This window comes from Balaenoptera musculus, chromosome 11 (assembly GCF_009873245.2).
Source record: "Balaenoptera musculus isolate JJ_BM4_2016_0621 chromosome 11, mBalMus1.pri.v3, whole genome shotgun sequence".
In the NCBI taxonomy this organism is placed as follows: Eukaryota; Metazoa; Chordata; class Mammalia; order Artiodactyla; family Balaenopteridae; genus Balaenoptera; species Balaenoptera musculus.
In genome coordinates, this window is record NC_045795.1 from 21,718,093 (window position 1) to 21,745,428 (window position 27,336).

A 27,336-nucleotide genomic window follows, 5' to 3' on the forward strand; every position below is an offset into this window, starting at 1 on the left:
TGGAGGTTCCTTAAAAAACTAAAAATAGAGTTACCATATGATCCAGCAATCCCACTCCTGGGTGTGTATCTGGAAAAGACAGAAGCTCTAATTCGAAAAGATACATGCACCCCAATGTTCATAGCAGCACTATTTACAATAGCCAAGACATGGAAGCAACCTAAGTGTCCATCAGCAGATGAATGGATAAAGAAGATGTGGTGTGTGTGTGTGTGTGTGTGTGTGTGTGTGTGTGTGTGTGTGTGTGTGTGTATATATATATATCTCAATACAATGGAATATTACTCAGCTGTAAAAAGAATGAAGTAATGCCATTTGCAGCAACATGGATGGACCTAGAGATTATCATACTAAGTGAAGTAAGTCAGACAGAGAATCTAAAAAATAGTGAAATCTAAAATATAGTACAAATGAACTTATTTACAAAACAGAAATAGACTCACAGACACAGAAAACAAACTTATGGTTACCAAAGGGGAAGGTGGGGAGAGGGATAAATTAGGAGTATGGGATTAAGATACACACTACCATAATACAAAATTGATAAACAACAAGGATTTACTGTATAGCACAGCAACTATTATATTCAATATCTTATAATAACCTATAATGGAAAAGAATTTTAAAAAAGAATAAAGATATATACACATATATATGTGTAACTGAATCACTTTACTGTACACCCGAAACTAACACGACATTGTAAACCAACTATACTTCAATTAAAAAAATAAATAGAAATAAAATAACCAGAAAAAATAAATAATTTTTTTTTTAAAAAAGGGCACTTTTATTCTCTAATCTAGGACTTACCTTACAGTTTGTAACGGGGTATTGGTCTCTTTGCCAGTTGGAAATTGAAATTTTTTAGTGCTCTCTGAGTTCACATAGATTTCTCTCACTTAGACCTATTGTGCTCCTCCCTTTTAATGACTGGGACTTTTTTCATTACTTTTCCACTCATTAGGTCTTTTCATAGTTCCATATTCCTTCCCACTCCCCAACTTCCACTTCTCCGTAGTTGATCCCTCCTCTACTTTAGTCCTCCTTCCATCAACCCTATTTGATGGCAGTTCTTCCCCAGTTGGTGTGTGGTACTTTTGTTTGACCCTGCTCCTTTCTCCCCATATTAACGAAGGCATTTCAGAGACAGATGGGAGCTTTGCGTTTACTTGTAGCTGTTCCAAGTGTATTTTCCTTTCCCCCATCTTTGATTTCTTTCTCCTAATATAGAGAATAGGAAGTGACTTTGGCTTGATGTTTATTACATTTTTATTCCAGGTGGTGAGACCAGGAATGAGAACAGGGAATTAGCTTCAAAACAGGTAATATCTACTGGAATCCAACCACATGGAGAGACAGCTGCCAAATGCAACGGGGATGTTATCGGGGGTCTTGAGCATGGAGAAGCCCGAGACCTTCTGGGCACAATAGAGAGGCAGCGGGGAAATCCCACCCAAGAGAGACGACATAAATGTGATGAATGTGGGAAGAGCTTTGCTCAGAGTTCAGGTCTTGTTCGCCACTGGAGAATCCACACTGGGGAGAAACCCTATCAGTGTAATGTGTGTGGTAAAGCCTTCAGTTACAGGTCAGCCCTTCTTTCCCATCAGGATATCCACAACAAAGTAAAACGCTACCACTGTAAGGAGTGTGGTAAAGCCTTCAGTCAAAACACAGGCCTGATCCTGCACCAGAGAATCCATACTGGGGAGAAGCCGTATCAGTGCAATCAGTGTGGGAAGGCTTTCAGTCAGAGTGCGGGCCTTATTCTGCACCAGAGAATCCACAGTGGGGAGAGACCCTATGAATGTAATGAGTGTGGGAAAGCTTTCAGTCATAGCTCACACCTCATCGGACATCAGAGAATCCACACTGGGGAGAAGCCCTATGAGTGTGATGAGTGTGGGAAAACCTTCAGGCGGAGCTCACATCTTATTGGCCATCAGAGAAGCCACACTGGGGAGAAACCCTACAAATGCAATGAGTGTGGGAGGGCCTTCAGTCAAAAGTCAGGCCTTATTGAACATCAGAGAATCCACACTGGAGAAAGACCCTATAAATGTAAAGAATGTGGGAAAGCTTTCAATGGGAACACTGGCCTCATTCAGCATCTGAGAATTCACACAGGGGAGAAGCCCTATCAATGTAATGAGTGTGGGAAAGCCTTTATTCAGAGGTCAAGTCTCATTCGACATCAGAGAATCCACAGTGGAGAAAAATCTGAATCCACGGGAGTTTAGGAAAAAACTTTAGTCATAGATTGGGCATTATTCAACATTAGAGGAACCATGTGCTAGTGAGAGGTCTTTCAGTGTAATAAAAAGGCAGAAAGTTCAGCATCATTACAACCTTATCTAGGGTCAGAATTGATAGTGGTGACAAAGTTAGAATAGCTCTTCAGTAGTTTGGGCCCAGTGCCTTGATGCAGGTTGATTAGCTTGACTATCTTGGGAGGTGTCTGATGGAGTGGAGCTCCCGATGGCCTAAGGTATCCTTTAGAAGCTTAAAATAGCATTAGAGCAAGTTGCTTGTCGTGGCTTGAGGCACTTAACTTTGTCTTTTTGGTGAGTAGCTATAGGTTTGAGAGAAGCTACTCCTCCTAGTTCCTCTGCTTCTTCCCATCTGTGATCCCTTCTCCCATTTATTCCCCTAAAGGTGCACTTGTGCTCCTAATCTGATCTAAGAAGCTGCTTTAGAGTTTGAAGCAGCCTCTGTGTGAGACTTATATTTAGCTTTCTAAGATCCTAGTTCTAGGGAAATTTTTACAGACACCTCATGTGTTTATGCTTAAGTGTGCATTTTATTTTATTCTAATGCTCCTGATAGTGGAAATCCATATTCCCATGCAAACTCAGAATGCTATATTTTTAACAGCACTCCAGCATTTTTCTTCATATATCACCTTCACTGACTCCACTGAGTCATTGAGCATCCATACGTATCCTTCACCACTCCCAGTCCCAGTACCTGTGTCAGCGAGGAAGTGGACGCATTAGTGATGGTTGTGGGAATGATGCAGAGAAAGAGGTGAGTGGAGACTCAGCCCCGCTGCTCTTGAGCTTGGATGGTTGTACCTTTTGGTGACTTCTGACTCTGCTTTCCACCTTCCCACTGTACACTGTGGTACAAATAGGTGTTTACACTATCCTCGTTAAGGCATCACATGGGAAAAAAAGGAGACAGAGGTGCTTGAAGAAGACATAAAAATCCTTCCAAAGAATGTATACTCATCTCTTTTGGCCCATTACGGTACTGCTCTCTCAGGGGTCTGCACAAACCCCCTGACTAGATGGTCTACACTCTTGTCTTTTTTACCCTGGACCCACCTCCTTAGATGGCCTCAGCATCTCACTCATTCTTCATCTGTTTCTTGCCATTAGTTTTACATATCTACAGCGGTAATCAGTTGAATACTTCACCTCACAATTCCTCATTCTTCTGAATTCTGGTGCACTCCATCTGTAATCCAGCAAAGACACAGTATTAAACTCATCATCACCAAGCACTATATTTCATCTTTGAAGCTTTCAGTATACCAAGGGATATTGTATAAAGTAATGAGGCTGGTTTAAGGTAACACCAAATATAGGTTGTCCTTTAAATTGGGCAGTTCTAGCTATTCTAGTGGTGGTATTATTCCAAGTGCTACCACTCCTCTAGATATTTGGAACATTCTCAAGATTCCCATCTAATAGACCATGTAAGAAAACTCTGTTAACTCTTGAATTTCATCTCATTTTTGACCATTTGATTACTCACTTATTCACCACATTTGGAATTGAATAACTTTTGGCTGTTTCCAAAGTCGGCTGTCAGAATTGGAATTCATTCCATTAATCCTATCCAGAAGAAAATGATACACATTGTGATGAAAATTCCAAGGGAAATTATGAAATTTCACACTGTGACTGTCATGAACAGGGACAGCACTTTCTAATCATGTTGTTTTATGATTGATGTTTTCAAAAATCAGTCATAAAATCATGTATCATAGAGGTCCACCTTTTGGATCATAAATTCCTTCCCTATAACATCCCTTCCCTACCCTAGTATGGCCCATATTGACCACTAATAACATCAAGTTTATCTACATCTATTTCATTGAACCATTGGTACCCACTTGTCATTTGTCATCCTGGTTTCCTTGGTTAACTTCTTCAAAACAATGCTTTTCAGTATCCTTTATTTTCTTATCTTCCCTCCTTCCTCCTCCCTCCTCCCTCCTCCCTCCTCCCTCTCCCACTTTTTGGCCTATAGATTACCATTCCTAATTCCCTTGTACTTGAAATTACAAGAAACCAGAAACAAATCTAGTTGTCTCTAGATCCTTGCTCTCCACTTTAGTTGTGCCTTATCGTCCTTAAGATACTAATTCTACCTGAGGCAAATGCTATCTGTGTACAGATATTACATAGGATGGGTACATTGTCAGAGGGAGAGTATGTGTGTGTGTGCATGTGCACGTATACACACACTCCTCCCATGTATTGATAGTTTAGGGGAACAGTTGTCTCCTATTCCAATGAAAGCTCTCAGCAGAGTACCATATTGAAATGACTGTAGATGTACCAGTTAACATCTCTTTATTCAGTGTAATGTGTAGCCAGACTTAAATCTCAGAATTACTAAGCATCTGGCAGAAATTTAAAGGAAATATGACCAGAAAGATTAGTATTATACTGGGATGCATGTGAGAAAAGAATATGACTTGAAAGAACAATATATACCAAGGCTGATTCAGCACACCTATAGAAATAGCCAAGTAGTATAAGACAGTAGAAAAAGGCTATTGTTTCTTTGGGGGCATAAGTAGAAGCCCATTCTTGGTCTCAGTTTTCACTCTTAGCATTAGAATATTGTTGATCACTCTGTATGACCTTATTTTGCTCCTAACTATGAGTGACATGCACTAAGTTCCTTTATCCTGCATATTCTGTTTTTATGCTCTTAATCTGAAATGAACTGTTGACCAGTACTTTCTTCTCCCATCTGCAGCTTTTCATTTTAGGACCTGGTGTAATAAAGTGGTTCTTCCGTAACTGTTGCGATCCAGCATAGTCCTAGGAGAGACGTCTTAGGTTTCAAAGATTTTCTCCATTGAGTAAGGTGGCAGTGCTAGAATGCAGTGATTGATTCCCATATGGAACAGTTAGTTTTACTCTTGGTTCTGAGGCTCTAGATAATAATAGCTGACATTTATTGAGCACTCACTATGTGCCAAACCCAATGTTACATATTTCTCATGCTTATGGTAGATATTATATACTCCACTGTATGGATGAGGAAACTGAGGCTTAGAGAGTTGAATGAGTTGATCAAGATCACAACTAGTAAGTAACAGAGCAGGGATTCTAACCTACAGAATCTGATTCTCAAGCCTGTGCTCCTGACAACTGGTCTGCTGTATCTCTAATGAACACCCTAACCCTGGCCAGCCATTTAAAAATTATGTATTCCTGGTTACTGAGGGAGGGAATGTGCAGTATAGTGCAAATCCATTACAGTTACTGGAAAATTGGTTGAAAATGCCATTTTGGTTTATAATTATATCATCTTTAAATGTTGATACTTTTGATGCTTTGTAGTACTAGAAAGCTAAATTCTGCAAGGAAAACATGTTTAAAGAAGTAAAACATGTTTAAAAACTGGGAGGACAAAGCAGTAACTTATAGATTCAAGTACATTTGTCTCTAAACTGCCCCAGGGAAAGTAGCATTGTGGAGGGAAATGAAATATCCATGCCCTAAGCCAGGCAGATGGACAGTCAGGATGACACCAGTAAGTTCATCTACAGCATAAAATGTGTAAAAGCTTCAACTTTACTGCTCATTTCCAACTACCATTTTATTCTTCTGTCATCCATGGTTTTTCAAACATGTCATCCATTGTTAAACCCCGTTTCCTCATTAATCTGTTCTTAAAACTTCTCCTTGTTGGCTTTTGTATTCCACTGAAATATCCTCAGAATCACCAGTGGATAAATATTAATGCCTTTTCTTAGTTCTTGTCCTTCTAGATCTATATTTCATACTCGGGAATTTCCCCTGCATCTCAGGAATTCTCCTTTGACTTGTGGGATCCTTTTTGGTCAGTTTTCTTCACTTTTAGCTTTTGTTGGTCTTTTCTTCCTCTCCACTGAGAAAATCTCCATGTCTTAATTTTATTCACTACTTTTTCTATACTCCTATTTAACCATTGTGATTGTTTACACTTACCTTCTTATATTTGAGTAACTTAATATTTCCTGCCCTGTGGGTTGTCTCTCACAGGTACTATAGGTACCTGTGAACTTTTCCACAGGTACCTATACAACTTGGTGTTTGAAAACAGAATTCATCACTCTGTCCCCAACCCCTGTTTTCCTTTTAAATAGGCATCTTTGCTTAACATCTTTACCCTGAACAGACTCACTACCCTTCATATTTCTTATCCCAATCTTAGAGTGGTCTTTTAGTCTTTTTCTGGTCTCCACCATTCATGTCCAAAATCTTGCTAAGTTGTTCCAATTCTTAGTCAGTTTTCTCCTTGAGGCTGGACTTTTTTACGTTTCTGCCATCCCTTCATATCCTTCTCTGCAGATCCATATCATCTGAGGCCCAGGTTATTGTAATTCTTTCTTTTCGGTTTACTTGCTCCCAAGATCCCCACCTTGTATGCTTCCAAGATGGTCCTCCTCAAACTCCATTTTTATGATATCTCATTTTCACTCAAGAACACCCAGCAAATAATTCCTATCAGAGCAATGATGTTCAAAGTTCTCCATTACCTTGCCCTCCATACTTAATCTGCCTCAGCTTCATTACTCTCTAGCATATTCACCTTGATTTATCATGGTTAAACTTCCTGTGACCTTCCACTGTTGTCTTATAAGCCCTTGCCTCTGTGCCTTTCTCATACTGTTCCTTTTGCTTAGATTTCTCTTTGGCCCCAGCTCATGTTCATTACTCCCTTCAAAGCCTAGCTTCCATTACATCTTCTGAATGAGCTCTCCCTGACGATTTCACCTCACACTGAGACCTCCCTTATTCTGTGCTGCCTCAGCACTGATCCTTTGAGTTTGTACTAAGGTCCATGCACTTACTAATATGTTGTTTTGTAATTATTTTCTAGCATTCTGTATTGTAGTTTCACATTTGTATTTATTTCCCAAGTTAAATTGTAAGCTCCTTGAGGGCAGGAATAATAACTTTTACATTTGTATCTTTGCACCCCTTAGTGCCTAGTACAGTGCTGAGCACATAGTAGGCGTTTAATAAATGCTTGTCGAATTATTGTGTGGATTATTTTTTTATATACAGGAATTTTTACACTGCTTTTGAGGATATATGTCTTCTTATTTTGTGCACAGACCCATTTCCATTGTACATCAATAACTGCCTATACCTAAGATTAAAGACCAAAAAATTCAACTTTAGGAGGGTATGTGTGAAAAGTTGAAATGTGAAGCTTTCTATTTGTTTGGTCAGAGTTATTTATTGGTTAAGAAAGAAAATAGGAAACTCTAAAGATTACTGTTTATCATTGCAAAAGTGCTTGAGAATAGGCTTTTGTATCTCAAGTTAGACCAGTGGTTCTCAACTGGAGAAATCTGGCAACGTCTGGAGACAATTTCGGTTGTACCTTTAGTGGATGGCTGGGATACCACTGGCATCTAGTGTTAGAGGCGAGAGATGTTGCTAAACATACTGCGTGCACAGGACAACCCCCACAACAAAAGAATTATCAAGCTCCGTATGTTTAATAGTGCCAAGGTTGAGAAACCCTGGCCTAGATATATTTAAGGTAAATAGAAAAAAGAAGAGAGACGAAATACTAGATTTTTTTACAATTAGAAAAATTAGCTATGCCAAGTTTTATGAGAATCCTAAGTGTTTATATATTTTGTAGTTTGTAAGATTACAAAAAGCCTTAATGTTTGGAGTTTACAGCAACATACCGGTATGTTTTAAGATTGCTTTCAGCATCAAATCTGCCTCCATCCTTTATACCAAGTGGAAGATGTTGTAGGAGTACAAGTCTAGTTTTAGCCTTCTATATCTTGGTTCATTACATAAAATACAAGGTAAAACACTGGGGCCTATCTCTTTAGCAGAGGGCCTGCAACTTACCAAAGATTTAGCTTTGGGGACAACACATGACCCTTGACAGTCCCTTGGACAGCCACTAGACAGGAATAACTGCCAACTTCCCAAGGAAACCCCAAGCCAGAACGTTGTCAAAGTTTGCCAAGTATTAAAATACATTCCCACTTAAGTTTTTAACATACTCTGTTAACCCTACTTAAACACATGTAGGGGGAAATATTAGTAGGAAATTTAGTTAATTAGGAAATTGAGTAGTGTAAAAGAAGACTTTCTAAAAACTAGTCTCCTTTTGTAACTCAATGGTACTTCCTTCAACAGGTTTAAAAAGTAACGGTCCCAGAGTTAGAAAAATCGGTTTATGTAATACAGCAAAGAAATAACTGCGTTAATCTGTTGTGTTTACTCATACAGTCTATAGAATGCTAGGTTTGGAAGTGACTTTTGAGATCATTTTCCAGCCCGTTATTCTGTAAATGAAGGTCCAGAGAGGTCATGTGGCTTGCACCAGGTCACCCATTAAGTTAGTGGTACAGGTGAAAATAGAATCCAGGCTTCCTGAGGCTTTGCCTATTTCTTTTTTGGCTAATCATGACCCTTGTTTTATGTTCTTGATTCATACTATGCCATGGGATGTATTCATACTTATTGCCTCCACTTGTAGTGTTTCATTTTAGGAATTATTCCTTTTATCAGCTTGTATGTCCAAACGAGTATACTGACTGGTGTCTTGAGTTAAATTCTTTAATAAACGACTCAGTAGTCCAAGGGATTTTGCAGTACCGCCGCCCTTTTGAAAGTCCTGCCCTCTCAGGTCTGGTTCCTAATCTTGGAGAAAGCACATAGAATGTGCAGCATTGGCTTCAGACTGCTAATAGTGAAGACCAGAGCTCTTAGGGTCCTGTGTGTCAGTTTTAGGAATCCTGTAGGGCCCACACTGGAGATATTGCCCTTTCCCAGCTGCAGTGTCTTTAAATTCCAATATTCGAGGGTGACCCTACCCTGGGTAAAGTCAGGAAGCAAAAAATCACCTTCGTGACGGGTGAGACAGGAATTCGGAGTCTTTCAAAGACTCGGGGCAGAGGAGCTCCCAGGAATGACTTAGTAGGGACCAGAGCCCACAACGGCCTGCCTGGGTACAAGCTAGGCCCCGCCCCGGAAGTGCAGAGAGGGACTTCCGCCCGCGGGGAGCTCTCGGAGCAGGTTGCTGCTCAGGCGGCTGTAGCGTGCTCTGCGTTTGGGCGGTGGCGTGGTGGACGTTGCTCAGCTGCAACCCCTCGGATTCCCTCTCCTTGGTCGGGCCGGGGTGGAGCGTTGGCATGAACCCCGAGAGGCGGTCCTGGGACGGTGGGCACTAAGCCCAGATGCAACCCCCCAGGGAAGGGTTTTTCTCGCGATTTAGTGCTGCTGGGGTCCACATTTGGACTACTTCTCTCGGGATTATAACCCCTGTCGTTCCTGAGGTCTTCAGAGATTTATTGAGTCACATTAACAACGTGTACCCCTGGTACATTTGGAATCAATGCCCACCAGACCCCTCAGCTTGCCATTCCAAACAAAAGGGAGAAACTGCAAATGATTGGAAGTATTAGGAGCTCTACATTTAGGAGAGGTTTCCTCTTCCACATCTGCGTTTCGTGCCCACATTTCCTTTAGAATGCAGAATACATCTCTGTATTTCAGCTTGGCAATAAATAATCGCCCTTCCCCTTTAGCAGTAACTTTTCCGTCCACACGTGTGCAGACCCGCCTACCGGCAACGGCGGTGCTGTTCTCTCCCGACGCATGTCTCCAGGCCCTCTCCCGGTAGTGCTCCGAGGCAATGGCAAGGAGATTCCTGTGGCACAGGGCCACGCCTGCTAATCCCAGTTTGTGATCTGACAGCCCTTCTTTGCAAGTTAGCCCCTTATTTGACATGGCTTTCTTTTTTTTTTTTTTTCCTCCCATTACCCTTAGTAATTAGTGTAACAGCTATGGCAATCTGCTTTTTCTTTGAGTAAATTAATGTTTCTTTTACAGAAGTATTCCGGAAAAGGGAGGCCCTCAAGAGAAATCTTACTGAATTGCAGACTCTCCAATTAACAAGAAAGCTGCATGTATGCATTTTTAGAAGAGCTGCTTTTGCTGGTTCCAAGGATTCTGTTACTAGAAAACTGCTCTGAGCTGGCTCCAGCAGCTCGGTTGACAATGGCTGAGTCCAGTTCCTGACTATTCTGATGAGGAATGCCAGGTCTGGGTATGGGAGTGGCATTGGGGGGAGAGGGTCTTTGGGAAAGTGGCTAAGCTGGAGGACCTCAAGAGGGAGTAGGGTGAACCTAGACAAGAGGGCAGCAAAGGAGAGGTATTATCAAGTCATCTTAAAACTTTTAGCCTCTTAGTGATTCTTCTCTTTTTTTCCTACGTTTTATGTAAGCAAGTCTAAAGTCAGACTGTGATAGTGGCCAAATAACTTAATCTCTGTGCTTCCATTTCCTGGTCTGTAAATGAGGATGATAAAAGCAACTGCCTTTTACATTACATGAACATTACCTGGTACATAAGAAATGCTATCTAGATATTTGTTGTAATTATTTCTTCCTCTCCTTACCTTCCTGGGACTTGGCCTGCTCTGCTGATTTATTTGTTTATACAGTGATTCCCTCATAATTTCACGTGTTTAATTTTTTCTAGGTCCCAGTTCTTGCACACAGTCAAGAAGTGATCTATTAATAAATGTCAGCTCTGGCAGCAGAAGGAGAACCACTGTCTCTCCGGCTCCTAGCCAGGAATACACTATTGAAATATTAATTACAGGGACACTTCTCCCTACAGGAGAGTTGTTAAGTGTTAAACTTTGACACTCTATAGTTTTCTGAAGGTTCTGGATGTAAGGGACCTGAGGACACTTTTTTTTTCTTAAGCTTCTGCTTAATGAGATCAGCATAACTGTGTGGTTATGAATGCTCAGCAATCTGGTTAAGTTCAAAATGAGGGTGGAACAGTAGGGAATCCAGCTCAGCTCTGCCAATTCCATGACTTTTATTATTCAGAAGTTCCCCCTTTGCTGTCTGTTGTCTGAGCTATAAGTTGTAAGTATATTTTCCATTTTTTATTTGTTTTTCACTCTACTTAAGTGGGTTTTTTTGTTTTACCTTGCCGGAGTATGGATTCTTTGTGTGTGGGGTCAAATTTATCAGTCTTTTCATTTATGGCCTCTGGATTTTGGTTCGTAATTAGAAAGAAAGGGCTTCCTACTCTGAAGTTACAAAAGACTTCTCCCATGTTTTCCTCTGGCACTTGTATGGTTTCATTTATAACATTTACAACTTCTATTTATTTGAAATATTTACCGGTGTACAGAGTGAGGTCGGAATCCAATTTAATGTTTTTCCAGATGATTACCCAGTTCTCCGCATACATTTATTGAAAAGTCTATTCATCTTTTTCTTACTGATTGGCTACCTTTATTATATGCTAGATTTCTGCCTGTGATTGCATCTATTTCTGGACCTTCTATTCTGAATTATTTGTTTATCTCATTCACCAGTGCCAGACTGTTTAATTATTGAGGCTTTATAATATGTTTAAAATTCTTTAGGACAAGTGCCCCTTCATTGCCCTTCTTTTTCAGTTTTCCCAGGCAGAGTCTTGCTTGTTTAGTTTTCTATGTGAACTTTAAAATCTACTTATTAAAAAGTTCGTATTTTTATTGGAATAGTGTTAAATTTACAAATTAACATAGGGATTATTTTCTAAGACCTAAGCCTTGAGATACCATTCGCTGGTTCTGTTGGGAGGGAAATGGAAGGAGTTGGGACTGTAACAGATCTAGGTTCAAATTCCACCTCAACTCTTTTATTAGTTGTCCAACCTCAGAAAACTTACCTGCTTCTTAGATTTCTTATATATGAGAGGATGACTGTAACGTCTGCCCTGCAGGATTAGCTAAAAAGCCTAAAATGCCTTTTTCTGTGTAAATAGAATCCTTTCCACTCTTGCTCCTTTCAGGTCCTCAGCTCATGAACCACTGAGAGGGAAGCCTCCAGGATCCCAGAGCGGACCACCAGGTGCCTGGGGCGGGGTTCCGCGGAAGTCGACCTGTCCGAGCCAGTGCGGGCGTCAGAGGACCTGTCGGTTCATCAAATCACGGTTTTCCAGGTGAGACCTCTCTCGTCTTTCTCCTTGGGTTTGGATTGAGCTGTAGGGCGAAGAGCAGCAGAGAGGGTTACTACGCGCTGCACCTCGTTGCCTCACACCTGCCCCTCTACCTTGCGCCCCGACCCTTTTCTTCCCCTCACCCTGCCGCCCCTCCCCTTTCCCCGCCTTCTTCGCACACTCCTCCCTTCTCTTTTACTATCTTTTCCTTTCTCTCTTCCCACGGCTTCTTCTTCTGTCCTTTCCTTCCTCCCTCTCCTCTGGGCCGTTGCCACACTGGCATTGCCGACTCCCCCAGAGACCCCCGAGTTCCCCAACAGCGTCTGGGAGGCTCGCAGGACTGACAATCGCTGGAGTGACCCTCCTCGCTTTTCTGGCGGGGCCGATTTCCAGGCGGGTGTGGGGAGGTGGAGGAGACTTTCTTTTCTCTTGGCTGTGTGCCCTCAGCTCTCCTTTGTTCTGATAACCTTAGTTATCAGACGATTGACGAGTGACGGACACCTGGCAATTTTATTTAGATGTTCTTGAAATACTGTCATTTTGCCTCAAAGGAAAAAATCAGTTTAGCTGAATGCTCTACTCATGGAAACTCCTTTCTTTTGGTATCTATATCGCATTCGCCTCTGCCTCCAACCTTTTTCTTCTGTTTAAATGATGAAAGCAAATGTCCCTCTTTCTTCTTGATAGCTTTTCTTTGGAATTAAAAATCTTAAGGTATCTGATAACAGCTCAGAAAGGTAACTTTATACATATTTGTAGCCCTTAAGATAATTTATCCAGAAAAAATACTGTATTTATTATCCTTTGTAGTTGCCTAAAGTCAATATCAGCAGTTTGGGGCTGTGAGGGGAATATATTAGGGAAAAGAAGGCACATTGAGGCAGTCACAGGAAAGGCTAATTCAAGTGTGAGCAAGCTACAGACCAGAAGGGGTTTGGGTAGGACTAGGAGTTCTCTGTGTTTTGCTAAGGGCAAAGCGACTTGCACCACATGCTTCCATGGTAGCCATGTTTCTGGACTCTGGGCAAGGGTTCATTTGCATGTGACCTGTGCACTGAGTTAGCCTTTTTCAGTGTTGCCAAGGAGCTACTGTTCAGAGAAACTTGATAGAACAACATCACTTAGAAATGGTACAGTTCCTAAGCCATGGAAGGTATAGTGTCCATATGAAAGTAAACCTGTGACTGATTTGTGGGGCTCGAAACTGGATTAAGGAAATCAGAGGCTTAAAAAGTACATGTTTGTATAAAGAAATATTGGAAAGACACAAGAAGCTAATAAAATTGATTACCTATGGAGGTGGCAAACTGAGGGGATCAGAGTGGAAACAAGTCTTCTTTTTGTATATCTTTTGAGACCATTTTGACTTTTGAATTGTATATTACCTATTCAAAAACATAGACAAATTTTTAAATAAAATTTTTAGAATAGTTTCTGATCTCTGGGCATTTTAGATTAACAGAAAAATTGTGAAGATAGTACAGAGAGTTCTTATATCCCCCCACACCCAGTTTCCTTTTCTTTTTTTTTTTTGGCTGCACCACGTGGCATGTAAAATCGTAGTTCCCCAACCAGGGATCAAACCTGTGCCCACTGCATTGAAAGCATGGATTCTTAACCACTGGATCACCAGGGAAGTCCCCAGTTTCCCCTGTTATTAACATCTTACATTATATAGAATACTTATCACAACTATTGAGTTACTATTGCCTATTATTATTAAAGTCCATACTTTATTCACGCTTCCTTAATTTTTACATAATGTTCTTTTTTCTAGTCCAGGATCCCATCCAGCATACCATATTACACTTAATTGTCATGTCTCCATAGGCTCCTCTTGGCTGTGACAGTTTCTCAGACTTTCCTTGTTTTTGATGACTTTGACAGTTTTGAGGAGTACTTTCAGGTTTTTTGTAGAATGTTACTCAATTGAAATTTGACTGATGTTTTTCTCATTGTCATGCTTAGGTTAGAGGTTTGGGGGTGTTGACCTATCACTGTTGAGACATAAAACAATTTGTAAGATGGAAAAAGGCAGAGGGGGATAATTTGTGTAATTTGAGTTTGAAGCAAAAGTTTTATTAAGTTTGGAGATAGAATTGAGTTTGTTCCCAGGGGATAAGAGAGTGGGAGCAATCCAACAAGTTATCCACACATTGGTCTGAATTATAAAGATGGAATGGATCCTTCTTTGGAGAGATAAAGGGTCTGTTCTGTCACAGTTCCAGAGAAGACAAAGCACCCCTGTTGCTAAGATACTGTCTGTCATAGCAACATCAGCTGCAGCAATAGTAGAGGTAGCAGTAGACAGAGCTTCTTTTATCTTCATGTCTCTCTTCCAACCCAAATAGTGTGGACTTGTGTGAGTGGTAAAACACAACGATGATGTTATTGTCATTTTTCCCAAACTAATTAATTATCAGTTGAATTTCTGGTTTTTTGCCTTCTCTATTCCTGTGCTCCTTCATCTGCTCTGCTATCTGAAAATCTCTGCAACTCCTATCTTGTTTCCCAATTTAAATAAATATGATAAAAAGTCTTAAGTAGAAACTATCTATTATTTTATATGCTCACATATATCCCAGATTTTGTGCTTTAAATACCTTTATAAAGGGTAGACTTAAATAGTTATTTGAGTCAGGTGTTCATTCCAATAGTTCTGTGGTGGTACAGACTGAAGAAAAACATATGATCTGGCCGCCGTGTGATCGGTATGTCCTGGGTTTGTGGAACATGTTTGAGAGTCCTAGTTTAGTCTTTATTACATCATATTGCTTTAGCATCAGGGAATAAATTACATTTGAAAGGTCTGTTTATTTCAGGAATCAAGGCCAAAGGTATGAACAAGGTGTCAATTCTGAAGGGAAGATTTTTGTAAGGATGGACCCACACCCGAAGGTCCCCAGCATATATGATAGGGATACTTTACAGATTCCTGAGAATAAAAAAGCTTTTCAGTATGAGAACCAGTTAGAAAGGCATGAGGACAAGCCTGAAGAAGAAAGATGGTATAAATGCAGTGAGTGTGGAAAGAAGTTTGCCCAGAGCTCAAGCCTTGTTCGACATCGGAGAGTCCACACCGGAGAGAAACCCTATGAGTGTGATCACTGTGGAAAAGCCTTCAATGCACGCTCAACCCTCACTGTGCATGAAAGGATCCACACTGGTGAGAAACCCTATACTTGTAATGAGTGTAGGAAAGCATTCAGTGTGAGGGCGCACCTGATTATACATCAGAGAATCCACAATGGAGAGAAACCCTATGAATGTAATGAATGTAATGAATGTGGCAGAGCATTTAGTGTGAGCTCAGACCTCATCAAACATCAGAGAATCCACTCTGGTGAGAAACCTTATGAGTGTGATGAGTGTGGGAAAGCCTTCAGCGTGAGCTCAGACCTCATCAAACATCAGAGAATCCACACAGGAGAGAAGCCGTATGAGTGTAAGGAGTGTGGGAAGGCCTTCTATGTGAACTCAGCCCTTATTAATCACCAGAGGATTCATTCTGGAGAAAAGCCCTATAAGTGTGGAGAATGCAGGAAAGCATTCAGCCAGATCTCAACTCTTATTCTTCATCAGAGAATCCATACTGGAGAGAAACCATACGAGTGTGACGAGTGTGGGAAAGCATTCCGTGGGAGCTCTAATCTTACTAAACACCAGAAAATACATGCCAAAGGAAAGTGTCATCAGTGACTTACATGGTGAAGATATTACAAAGGCCTTTTTTTTTAATATCAGAAGTTGTCACCAAAGTTAATGTTTTAATTGACACTTCGTTTCTTGGAATATCGAAGAAGTGAGAAGTCAATGAAAAAGGACTCCATCATCGTAATGATTGATTTAAGTCTCTAAGACCACATCTACTTCTGAGAATGCAGTTTTACAACTCATAAGGTAAATTATACCATAATGTAGTTTGTTATGTTTTAGTAAGAGCAACTTCAGTATTTCAAACATGATTTTTCCTTTTCTTACGTGCAAGCCTTTTGTTTTTGTTGTTGCTACCAGTATTATAGGTGAAACATTAAATTTTGAAATTGGAAGTAATGTTGGTTGGTGAGACAGGGACTACATATCCTCACTGAATCTGCAAATAACTAACCTATTGGTCTTGATTTCTTTGGCTTTGATGTACTACTATGCTCTTAGAGATGGTTAGATGAGTTAGTGACCTCGTGGCAGAAGGCATACTCTCTCTTTTTAGCTAGGAATCCCAACTGATAGTTCTCCAAGGTTATTCTTTTTTTTTTTTTTTTTTTTGACCATGCCATGCGGCTTGCAGGATTTTAGTTCCCCAACCAGGGATCAAACTCTGGCCCTCTGCAGTGAAGGGGCTGAGTCCTAACCACTGAACCGCCAGGGAATTCCCTCTTCAAGGTTATTCTTGCTTAGTTAAAGCCCCAGACCTGGGTAAGACTCCACACTCCCAACGCAGGGGCCCAGGTTCAATCCCTGATCAGGGAACTAGATCCCACATGCTGCAACTAAGAGTTCGAATGCCACAACTAAAGATCCCGCATGCTGCAACGAAGATCCCATGTGCTGCAGCCAAGACCCAGCGCAGCAAATAAATACATAAAAATAAATTAATTAATTTTTTAAAAAAGGTTAATTATAAGCCCCAGGCCTTTTGGACTTAATAATCCAATAAACCCCAGAACTTAACTGAGCTTCCTAAACCAAAAACCTCTCAAAGAGTGTCAGGTGCTTCCGACCCTTGCATTCAGTGTTTCTCAAAGTGTAATGTGGCATATGCAAAGACTCAGAGGTATGAGAATGGAACAAGCTTGGGGAACTGTTGTTGAGTTGGGTTTGGCATTAGTCTTAGGATGACTTTCAACGATCTGTTTGAGAATAGAGATGCAGACGTAGAGAACAGAGGTGTAGACACGGGGGTGGGGGGGATGAACTTGGAGATTGGGATTGACATATGTGCACTGCTGTGTGTAAAACATAGCTAGTGGGAACCTGCTGTATAGTGCAGGGAGCTCAGCTTGGTGCTCTGTGGTGACCTAGATGGGTGGGATGGGGTGGGGGCAGGAGGGAGGGGATATATGTACACATGTAGCTGATTCACTTCGTTGTACAGCAGAAACTAACCCAACATTGTAAAGCAACTATACTCCAGTAAAAAAAAAAAAAAAAACGATCTATTTGAGTGACTATGTGAAGCTTGATATCTGTAATCAACCAGGAGAGCTCAGATTTGGGAGGTGGTAGAAAGTTAATGAATTCAATTAGAGAAATGTCTCTGTTATATCTGTGGAAATCCCAGTAGAGCTGTTCACCAGACTATAGCCTAACTTCCTAACTATCCCCAGGCCTAAAACTCAAACTCTGTATTCTCTGCACATATGAAACTCAAAGGAAATCTGGACTTTAAAATTACTTTGTTATTATTTTTCTATTTTAGTAGTGATTTCTTACTCCTGGGTAATGGGCCTGAAATCCTTTTGATCCCTGAAACTTAGTAATTCGAGGTACAAGGTGAACACCAAATTGATAGAAATTGCAGATTGCTTTGGTCCACACTGTGGACAAGTAGGAGGGAACACTGTGGGAAGTTGAAGTGGTATTCACTTCAGAGTAAGACTCTGTGTTGCTAAGGATGCACAGTTTCCCTAAATTCTCATCAGCAATTCAAGCAAGTCAGCTATAAGACACACTGGATTCCAGGTAGCTCTAAGCTAACTTGTGCCCTCAGACACTGAGGTGACAGACGCATGTTAAAAAGCACATCATGAAGTCTCTGTTATTGAGGTGGTGCTTACCACACTACTCAGGTAACTTTAGGCCTGGACATGGGGCCTGAAGGCAGAGAATGTCATGGTTCTGCAGCTCAAATTGAGGAGATAGGACCTCACTCAGGGCATGAGGCATGTTAGAGAAAGTAAGGCACGTACTTACAGGCAGTGAAGGGCCTCAAAGAAGCACCAGGAAGTTGACTTTGCTATGCTGGGTTGAAGGTGTTAATTCTTTGCCCTACTTTTTCCTGCCTTTGGCAATTGAAGGACACTGTGGTTTCCCCCTGCTCTGCTCTGGAGAGAGTTCCCTGTCACCCCCTGTCTATGTTGTTATCGCCATTGTTTTCAGTATTTACCTCTTTGGGCCCAGCTGTCTTGGTTTGTTCATAGGATGGTGGTTTGCAGACAGAGTCGTCTGGGTGGAGAACACCCTTCTGGGATCAGCACTGAAGTGATGCCATATCCCACCCAGACCAGCACAACTGTGATTCCTAAGCAGTAAGTAGTGAGTATTCTGAAAACTTTGAAGGAATAGACATTCTGGAAAAAGAAATTTCATTTACTGAAGAATTGAGTGTTAGGAGATCAGGATATATGTAACATGGTTTTTCCTTATAAGCTCAAATTAAGGTATTAGTGATTATCTATTTTAGGTTGGACCTTGTGTCAAGTACTAGGAATACAAAGATAAATGAAAAAAGCACCCTACTCTCCAGAGGCTTACAGTCTATTTGTGGACAGGGAGAAAGGAGTAGATAGAAAATAATAATTACAGTGATAAAGCCATTGGATTTATACCGAATGCTTTGCATTGTAAGTGTAACAAGTACTTATGAGAAGGTTGGAAAAGCTTTGAAGGAGGATGAAATCTTGAAGAAAGAATGAGTTCTTCAGCCACATGAAAAGGAATGAAGGAAGGTACAGTGGGAATAACATGTGAAAATCATGGTGCATCTGGGAGAGAAGAAGGAAGTTTTCAATGTGTATGATTTTTCAGACCTGACCATAGGCAGTTACAAAGGCTTTATCCCTCATGGGTGTAAAGCTACCCTCCTACACAAGACTTCGAGGCACAGCCAGTGCATGCAGTCTCTGAAGGGAGTTGCAGTCAAAGACTCAGACCGCCTGGCCAGCCATGCTTTTAGGCATATCTGTACTCTTAGCCCAGGCACCTCCTTTTGGGGCCCTTTTTACTGGGGGTCTTGCCCGAGTAACTCTTCAAGATTCTCTCACCGCAATAAGGCAAGACACTTTTCTTCACTCTGACTCAGTACTAGTACTTTTACAATCCTAGCCTTTCCCCTCTTTCTTCCCCTGGCCTCCGGGTCCAGAAAATGACTGGAGCCTTTTGTTTGGTGCTGTCTTGGCAGTGACACAGTCCCCACACCTGTGCTGATTCACCTGACCCCTGCCTGGCACTGTTGCATGGATAAGAATAAAACACTGCAGGAGCCAGCACTTTTTTGTTGTTGGGCCTCTTGCTAATGCTATTGCAGTAAGTGATTAAAGGCTTGGCTGTTACTTTCATTTTTGCCTGTGTTAACTGACTAATGCAACACATTCTCACCACTCTAGGATCCAGGCTAGAAGAATACTCCTACCTTGAATATGCTGCTGTTATGGCAAAAGAAAAACAGTGGTAGGACCACATGATGGCTTTTAAAGCATCTATTCAGGAGGAGCATATGTCATTTCCACTTAACGTTTCGTTAGTCAAAGCAGGTCAAATCACCAAGCTTACTATCCATAGGGTGGAGAAAAATAAAGCTTACAAAGAGGACAGTGAATAACTAAGAAAAGTAATATAATTTACCATTGAGATAATGGATCTACCATATTGGCCAATATTTTTGGAATGCTTCCTATGCTGGGGCTTTTTCTGAGTACCTTACATGTGTATTTTTCTCAATAAAAAATAATGAAATGATATACATACTACTATATTCCCATTTTACAGCTAAAAATATTGAGGAACAGAGACAGCTAGGAAACGGTAGAGCCAGGAATTGAAACCAGAAGTTCAACTTGACAATGTTTTCTCCTAACCACTATTCTATATTATGAAAGTTTTGATCTGAAGGTTGTTTATGCACCACAGTGGGCCAGTGTGTTATGCTGGTAAAAACTTTAAAGGTGAAATTCAAGAGCCCTTGGTCTCAACCTATCTTTACCTCTAAGTAATCCTGTTACCTAGGCTAATGCCACCTAGCTGGGCCTCAGTTTTACATCCTTAAAAATAAGGAGACAGGCTAGATATTCTCTGATACACCTTACAGCTTTGAGGTTTTTATCATCTCTCCAAATAGATAGTAAAATGCTTTGTAATGTGATGACCTCTTCTTTAATCTGCTACTTTCTATATTGTTATGTTCACTGGAGCTCTTGAACAAATGAGTCTCCTCACCAGTCCCTTCTTTCTATTTTACTTCTCCTGCTTTACATTAGTGATGATACTAATAATGAGTAGCTTCCATTTATTTAGACCTATTCTGTTCCTGGTACTTTTTCAGGCTCCTTAGGGTAAATTATTTCATTTAAAAGTATAGATGCTATATTTAGAAAAGAAGCAAAGGTGGAAAAAAAAATGCTCTAAACATCCCTTTTAAGAACTTAAAGCACAGGAAAATAAACCCAAGAAAGCAGAAGGAAGAAAATACTAAAGATAAGAGCAGAAATTAATGGAAAAGCAAGTATGTATTCTTACTTAGAACTTTCACACATAGAGTTGTGTTTTATGTAGTTTCTCTCTGTAGGCTACTCTCATGTATGTTACATTTGACTCCCTCTTTCTGCCTCTGGGGAAAAGATGCTAATTTCATGATCAACCTGTTCTTTCAGATGGTGACTCCTGGCCTTAAATAAGGAGTCTGTTTCAAAGCAGAGTTTTCCAAGAAGTCTAACACACAAGGGAGATGTTCAGAAGACTAAGTGGGAACATCATCAGGGGCTCCACACTGGACAAGTTCATGGACTTCTGAATAATTTACCCAAGAGGAGCCCCTTTGAGGACGCACAACTTACACTGCCTCAAGCCATGGAGAATATCACTCCGATAAAGAGGCCTAAGATACCTGGGAGAATTCACCCTGAAGTTCAGTCCTGTCGATGCTGTGGGCGTGGGAAATTCTCCATTCAGCTTGTGCACAATTTCCAACTTCAACTGTAATAAAAGAAGCAGCCACTCGTAAAGTGAGTGGAAGTCATTAAGCCAAAGATATCCCTCCCTCATAAGACAAACCCTGGCACACTAGCAGCCCTGACCAAGCACCAGCACATCCAAACTTAAAGAAAGCCCTATAGATCCTCAACCAGGAACGACCTTCAGTGTAATCCCAAGTCTCAATAAACAGCAGAGAAGCCATCCTGAAAAGAGTTTCATGAGAATTAAGAATGTGGCAAAACCTTCAGACACTGGAGTGATCTTAGACATCAGAGAACCCTTGGGGATATCTTCATTGTCAGAAGCCTTCTCTGTGAGCTCAAGTCTCATTGAACATAAGCAAATTCATTTTGGACAGGAGCCTTATCTATGTCACGAATGTGGCAAAGCCTTTAAGTTATCTGATAGCCTTGCTAAACATCAGAGAATCCACACTGAAGAGAAAACTTACTGGTGTAAAGAGTATAATACTGTAGGATTCATTGTGTTTTGAGTCTGGTCACCCGCCAAAGAACCCACAATGGAAAGCACCATTATGAATGTAGTGAGTGGGGGAAGGCCTTCGTTTGGAAGCCAGCACTTAATTACCAGAAAACCCATGCTAGAGAGAAAATCCGTAAATATTAAAATGTGGGAAGGCCTTCACTTAAAAGCTCTATCTTATACATTGGAAAATCCATACTGGAACAAAACCCTATGTATGTATGACCACTGTGGGGACGCTTTCAGCGTTAGCTCAGCTCTTAAAGTGTAACAAAAATTCCTTGTGGGGAAAAGCTCTTTAAGGGTAAATAATGTAGGAAAGCCTTCAGTCAAAGTTCATATCTTATCAGGAATTCCCTGGCAGTCCAGTAGGACTCCACACTTTCACTGCCCCCCACCAAAAAAAAAGAAAGAAAGAAAAAAAAAGTTCAGATCATGTCAAACATCAGGGTCCACACTGGAGAGAAGCTTTATGACTGGGACAGGTGTGGGGAAATCTCTTGAACTCATCTCTTACTAAACAGAGGATACACAACAAAAATGAACCTCAATAGTCAAATATGTGGTAGAGGTATAACATAGAACTTTTCAACATCAAATGTCACCACTAAGAAGAAAACCCAATTGCAAAAAATCACTTTAACTGGCATTATTTTATGCAGTTAGACAAGTATTATCAGAGAGACTTTGTCAGGTCACTTTGGGCAAAGTTGAGTTAGAACAGATTCCTGTGACAGATCTCAGTGGATATTTAACTGTCTTTGGCACAGTTAGCTTTTCATTTTCTACAATAAATGTAGAGAGAGTAGGGGGATGTCTTTAAAACTAACCACAACCTTGGATAATCCAAATACTATTACATTTATTTTTTGTTTGGAATTCATGATGCTAATTAAATACTTTTTCTAAGAATGATTTTGACATTGATTCCTGGGACGCAACAGGTATACACTTCTACCAGACTTACTCCCTTTTACTTTTTTTTTTTTAAACATCTTTATTGGAGTATAATTGCTTTACAATGGTGTGTTAGTTTCTGCTGTATAACAAAGTGAGTCAGCTATACTTATACATATATCCCCATATCCCCTCCCTCTGTCTCCCTCCCATCTTCCCTTCCCACCCCTCTAGGTGGCCACAAAGCACCGAGCTGATCTCCCTGTGCTATGCGGCTGCTTCCCACTAACTATTTTATATTTGGTGGTGTATATATGTCCACGCCACTCTCTCACTTCGTCCCAGCTTACCCTTCCCCCTCCCCGTGTTCTCAAGCCCATTCTCTACGTCTGCGTCTTTATTCCTGTCCTGCCCCTAGGTTCGTTAGAACCGTTTTGGGTTTTTTTTTAGATTCTGTATATATGTGTTAGCATACGGTATTTGTTTTTCTCTTCTGACTTACTTCACTCTGTATGACAGACTCTAGGTCCATCTACCTCACTACAAATAACTCAATTTCGTTTCTTTTTATGGCTGAGTAATATTCCATTGTATATATGTGCCACATCTTCTTTATCCATTCATCTGTCGATGGACACTTAGGTTGCTTCCATGTCCTGGCTATTGTAAACAGTGCTCTAATGAACATTGTGGTACATGACTCTTTGAATTACGGTTTTCTCAGGGTATATGCCCAGTAGTGGGATTGCTGGGTCGTATGGTAGTTCTGTTTTTAGTTTTTTAAGGAACCTCCATACTGTTCTCCATAGTGGCGGTATCAATTTACATTCCCACCAACAGTGCAAGAGGGTTCCCTTTTCTCCACACCCCCTCCAGCATTTATTGTTTGTAGATTTTTTTATGATGGCCATTCTGACCCGTGTGAGGTGATACCTCGTTGTAGTTTTGATTTGCATTTCTCTAATGATTAGTGATCCCTTTTTATCGTGTTAGTATATCTGGGAAATGCAGCAAATAAATATCTGTGTTTTGGTAAATCATTTCACAAAATTTCCTATCCTTTGTTTAAAAAAAAAAAAAAAGATGGTGAAATGTGGGTGGGCCATGTGCACATGTGATATGCTGAACACAGACCGTATTTACCTCATTCATCTTTGTGTCTCTAATATTTAAAATAGTGACTGACACAGAGAAGGCTTGTGACACATGTTGTTGAATGACTGCTTGAAGGGCTCTGTTTATGGGTTGGTATCTATTCAGCCTGAAGAGGGATCTCTAATTCTTTCCTATAGGATCTGCCCTCTTCCCAGACCTGGTCAAGAAGTAACCTTGGGTGCTCAGTGGGGATTGATTACAAACTCATTTCATGGTGCATCATAATCATTGGTCTGTGTGTGGCCTTACTTTCAATTTTATACATTTAGGCTTTTAACCAACTCCTTATTATAAACAGTCTTGGTCTGAACACCTTTGGGAGTTTTTCTGGAAAACATACACAGGAATGAAATTGCTGGGTCATAGGTTATGCACTATGTCAATTTTACTAGCAGGTAATGGTTCCTGTTCCTTGGGAACTAAGAGATCTATCTGGTGCCTTACATGATCATGATGTCACCTTTTCTGTGTGGGTTCCTAAGAGCAGCAGATACCCCAACCAGCCAGGCACCCTCTCATCTGGTGAGGATGGGGTGAGGTGAATCTCCAAGGTAGGAATAAAGAAACTTCAACTTCAAGAATAATGCCTGACTTCTCAGGGTCTGTTGAAGCAAACTGATTATACTATTTAAAATACAATGTGGTTAGGGACTTACCTGGTAGTCCAGAGTATAAGACTCCATGGTCCCAATGCAGGGGGCCTGGGTTCAATCCCTGGTCAGGGAACTAGAGCCCACATGCCAAAACTAGGTGTTCTCATGCCGCAACTAAGAAGCCTACATGCTGCAACTAAAAGATCCCACATGCCACAATGAAGATCCAGCATGCTGCAACTAACACCTGGTGCAGCCAAAAATAAATACTTTTAAAAATACTGAAAAAATAAAATACAGTGTGATTAAAAGCTATATATCAGACCATGTTGTAGATAAAGGGGAAAATGAAAGCTTTTTCCCTTCTACCTAAGAACATCATCCCAAAAAGGGAGTGTACCGAGTGCATAGGTCCTGACATTGGGCCTGGAGACTCTAAAATTGGGTTCTGGGGACTGCCAAAGTGAGGGTTAGTGCTGGTAAATTCCTTCCCTTTGGTGTGTGGGACCCCAGATGACCACACTCTAAAAATAAGTGTGAACCACACACAGACAGGCTCACCCAGGGGACTGCAGCTCAGCTTTTGAATTTCTCAATTTCTACAGTTGGATTTAAGTGATTCCATAATGCTAGTGCCCTCAGGTACCGGGAAATCCTCTCTGTAAGGACATAATAGTCTATTAGCTCTGAAATTATTTTTTTTTTTTAATAAATCACATTAGGATTTTTTTTTAATTTTATTTATTTATTTATTTATTTATTTATTTATTTATGGCTGTGTTGGGTCTTCGTTTCTGTGCGAGGGCTTTCTCTAGTTGCGACAAGTGGGGGCCACTCTTCATCGCGGTGCGTGGGCCTCTCACTATCGCGGCCTCTCTTGTTGCAGAGCACAGGCTCCAGACGCGCAGGCTCAGCAATTGTGGCTCACGGGCCTAGTCGCTCTGCGGCATGTGGGATCTTCCCAGACTAGGGCTCGAGCCCGTGTCCCCTGCATTGGCAGGCAGATTCTCAACCACTGCGCCACCAGGGAAGCCCCTCAAATTATTTTTACAAGCAATTTTGCGAAAACTTTTTTTTAAACTAGGCACAAGAGAAGACAAATAATGCAAAGAAAAGTCAACAGAAGCAATTGAGAGTAGAAACATTTCTACTGGGAATTCAGAATTTGAGTTACTGGGCACAGATTTTAAAATAATACGTACAATGTTCAGAAATGAAAGATAAGAATTTTAACAAAAAATGGGGAACAATGAAAAGAATTAAATGGAAATTCTGAAATTGAAAAACAAAAACAAAGAATTTGTGGATGCATATAGCAGCAGATGAAACAGTTGAAGAAAAGATGAGTGAACTACATAGTTGAGAAGAAAATATCTAGAATGAAGCACAAAAAGGACAAAAAGGATGGATTATATAGGAAAAGGGTAAGAGACAGAGAATACAGATCCAAAATATTTGTAATTAGGGTTGCAAGAGAAATTAACAAAATCGAAGCCAGACACAATATTTAAATACATAACAACTAGAACTTCCTAAAATTTAATTTAGACACGTGGTTAGCTCCACTGACAACCAAGCCCCAATCCTTAGGTGCTTTCCAAAAGTCACCCCATTAACATAAAAGATCTCAACATTGAGGAAATTCCAAGGTTTTTAGGAGCCTAGTGCCAGGAATGAGGAGAAAGACCAAATATATTTCTCTTATTATAAATCACAATAATCACAGGCACAATCTACCAAAACCCCAACAAGGATAAATAGATCATCTGATTGGCCTTTATCTATTAAAGAAATTGAATCAATAATTAATAATCTTCCAAAACAGCACCAGTGCAGGTGGGTTCACTGGTAAATTCTACCAAACATTTCAGTAGAAATTTTATAAATATTATTTCTTAACAGATGATAGAAGCGGAGGGAATACTTCCTAATTCATTCTGTAAGGCTAGAATTACCCCAATACCAAAACTAGACAAAGACATTACTTGAAAGGAAAACTACAAACCAATATATTTCATGAATAGATGCAAAAATCTGCAACAAAATATTAGTAAGTTGAATCCAACAATGTATAAAAAGAATTATACAACATGACCAAGTGGGATTTATCCCAGGTATGCAAGGTTGGTTCACCATTTAAAAATCAGTTAATGTAATCCATCACATCAATAGGCTAAAGAAGAAAAAATATATAATCATATCAATAGATGCAGAAAAAGCATTTGACAAAATCTAACACCCTTTCATAATAAAAATTCTCAGCAAACTAGGGATGGAGAGGAACTTCCTCAACTTGATAAAGAACATCTACCAAAGACTTCCCTGGTGGCACAGTGGTTAATAATCTGCCTGCCAATGCAGGGTACATGGGTTTGAGCCCTGGTCCGGAAAGATCCCACATGCCACAGAGCAACTAAGCCCATGTGCCACAACTACTGAACCTGTGCTCTAGAGCCTGCGAGCCACAACTACTGAAGCCAGCGCACCTAGAGCCCACGCTCCGCAACAAGAGGAGCCACTGCAAGGAGAAGCCCATGCACCACAGCGAAGAGTAGCCCCCACTCACCACAACTAGAGAAAGCCCACATACAGCAATGAAGACCCAACACAGCCAAAAATAAATAAATAAATAATAATAGTAAAAGATAAGCAGTAGCTTCAAAAAAAAAAATCTACCAAAACTACAGCTAACATCATACTTAATGGTAAAAAACTAGATGCTTTCCTGCTAAGATGAGGAATAGGACAAAGATGTCCCTTCTCACTTCCATTCAACATCATACTGGAAGACTTAATGCAAATAGAGAGCCCAGAAATAAACCCACACACCTACAGTCAATTAATCTTTGACAAAGGAGGCAAGAATATACAATGGGGAAAAGACAGTCTCTTCAGCAAGTGGTGTTGAGAAAGCTGGACAACCACACATAAATCATTGAATTTAGAACACTGCCTCACACCATACACAAAAATAAACTCACAATGGCTTAAAGACTTAAATATAAGACATGATACCATAAAGTTCCTAGAAGAGAACCTAGACAAAACATTCTCTGACATAAATCGTAGCAATGTTTTCT

General features: G+C 40.5%; 1 protein-coding gene across 1 annotated transcript in view; it reads left to right on the forward strand.

Annotated features, from left to right (window-relative positions):
• The window catches only part of ZKSCAN8 (zinc finger with KRAB and SCAN domains 8), a 48,687-nt gene that overhangs the window by 10,877 nt on the left and 10,474 nt on the right, over positions 1-27,336 (forward strand). The window contains exons 6-7 of the mRNA XM_036868680.1: positions 1,282-2,224; positions 15,227-15,913. Of these exons, the coding sequence (XP_036724575.1) occupies positions 1,282-2,224; positions 15,227-15,913 (1,630 nt within the window). The remainder of the gene's footprint in view (positions 1-1,281; positions 2,225-15,226; positions 15,914-27,336) is intronic.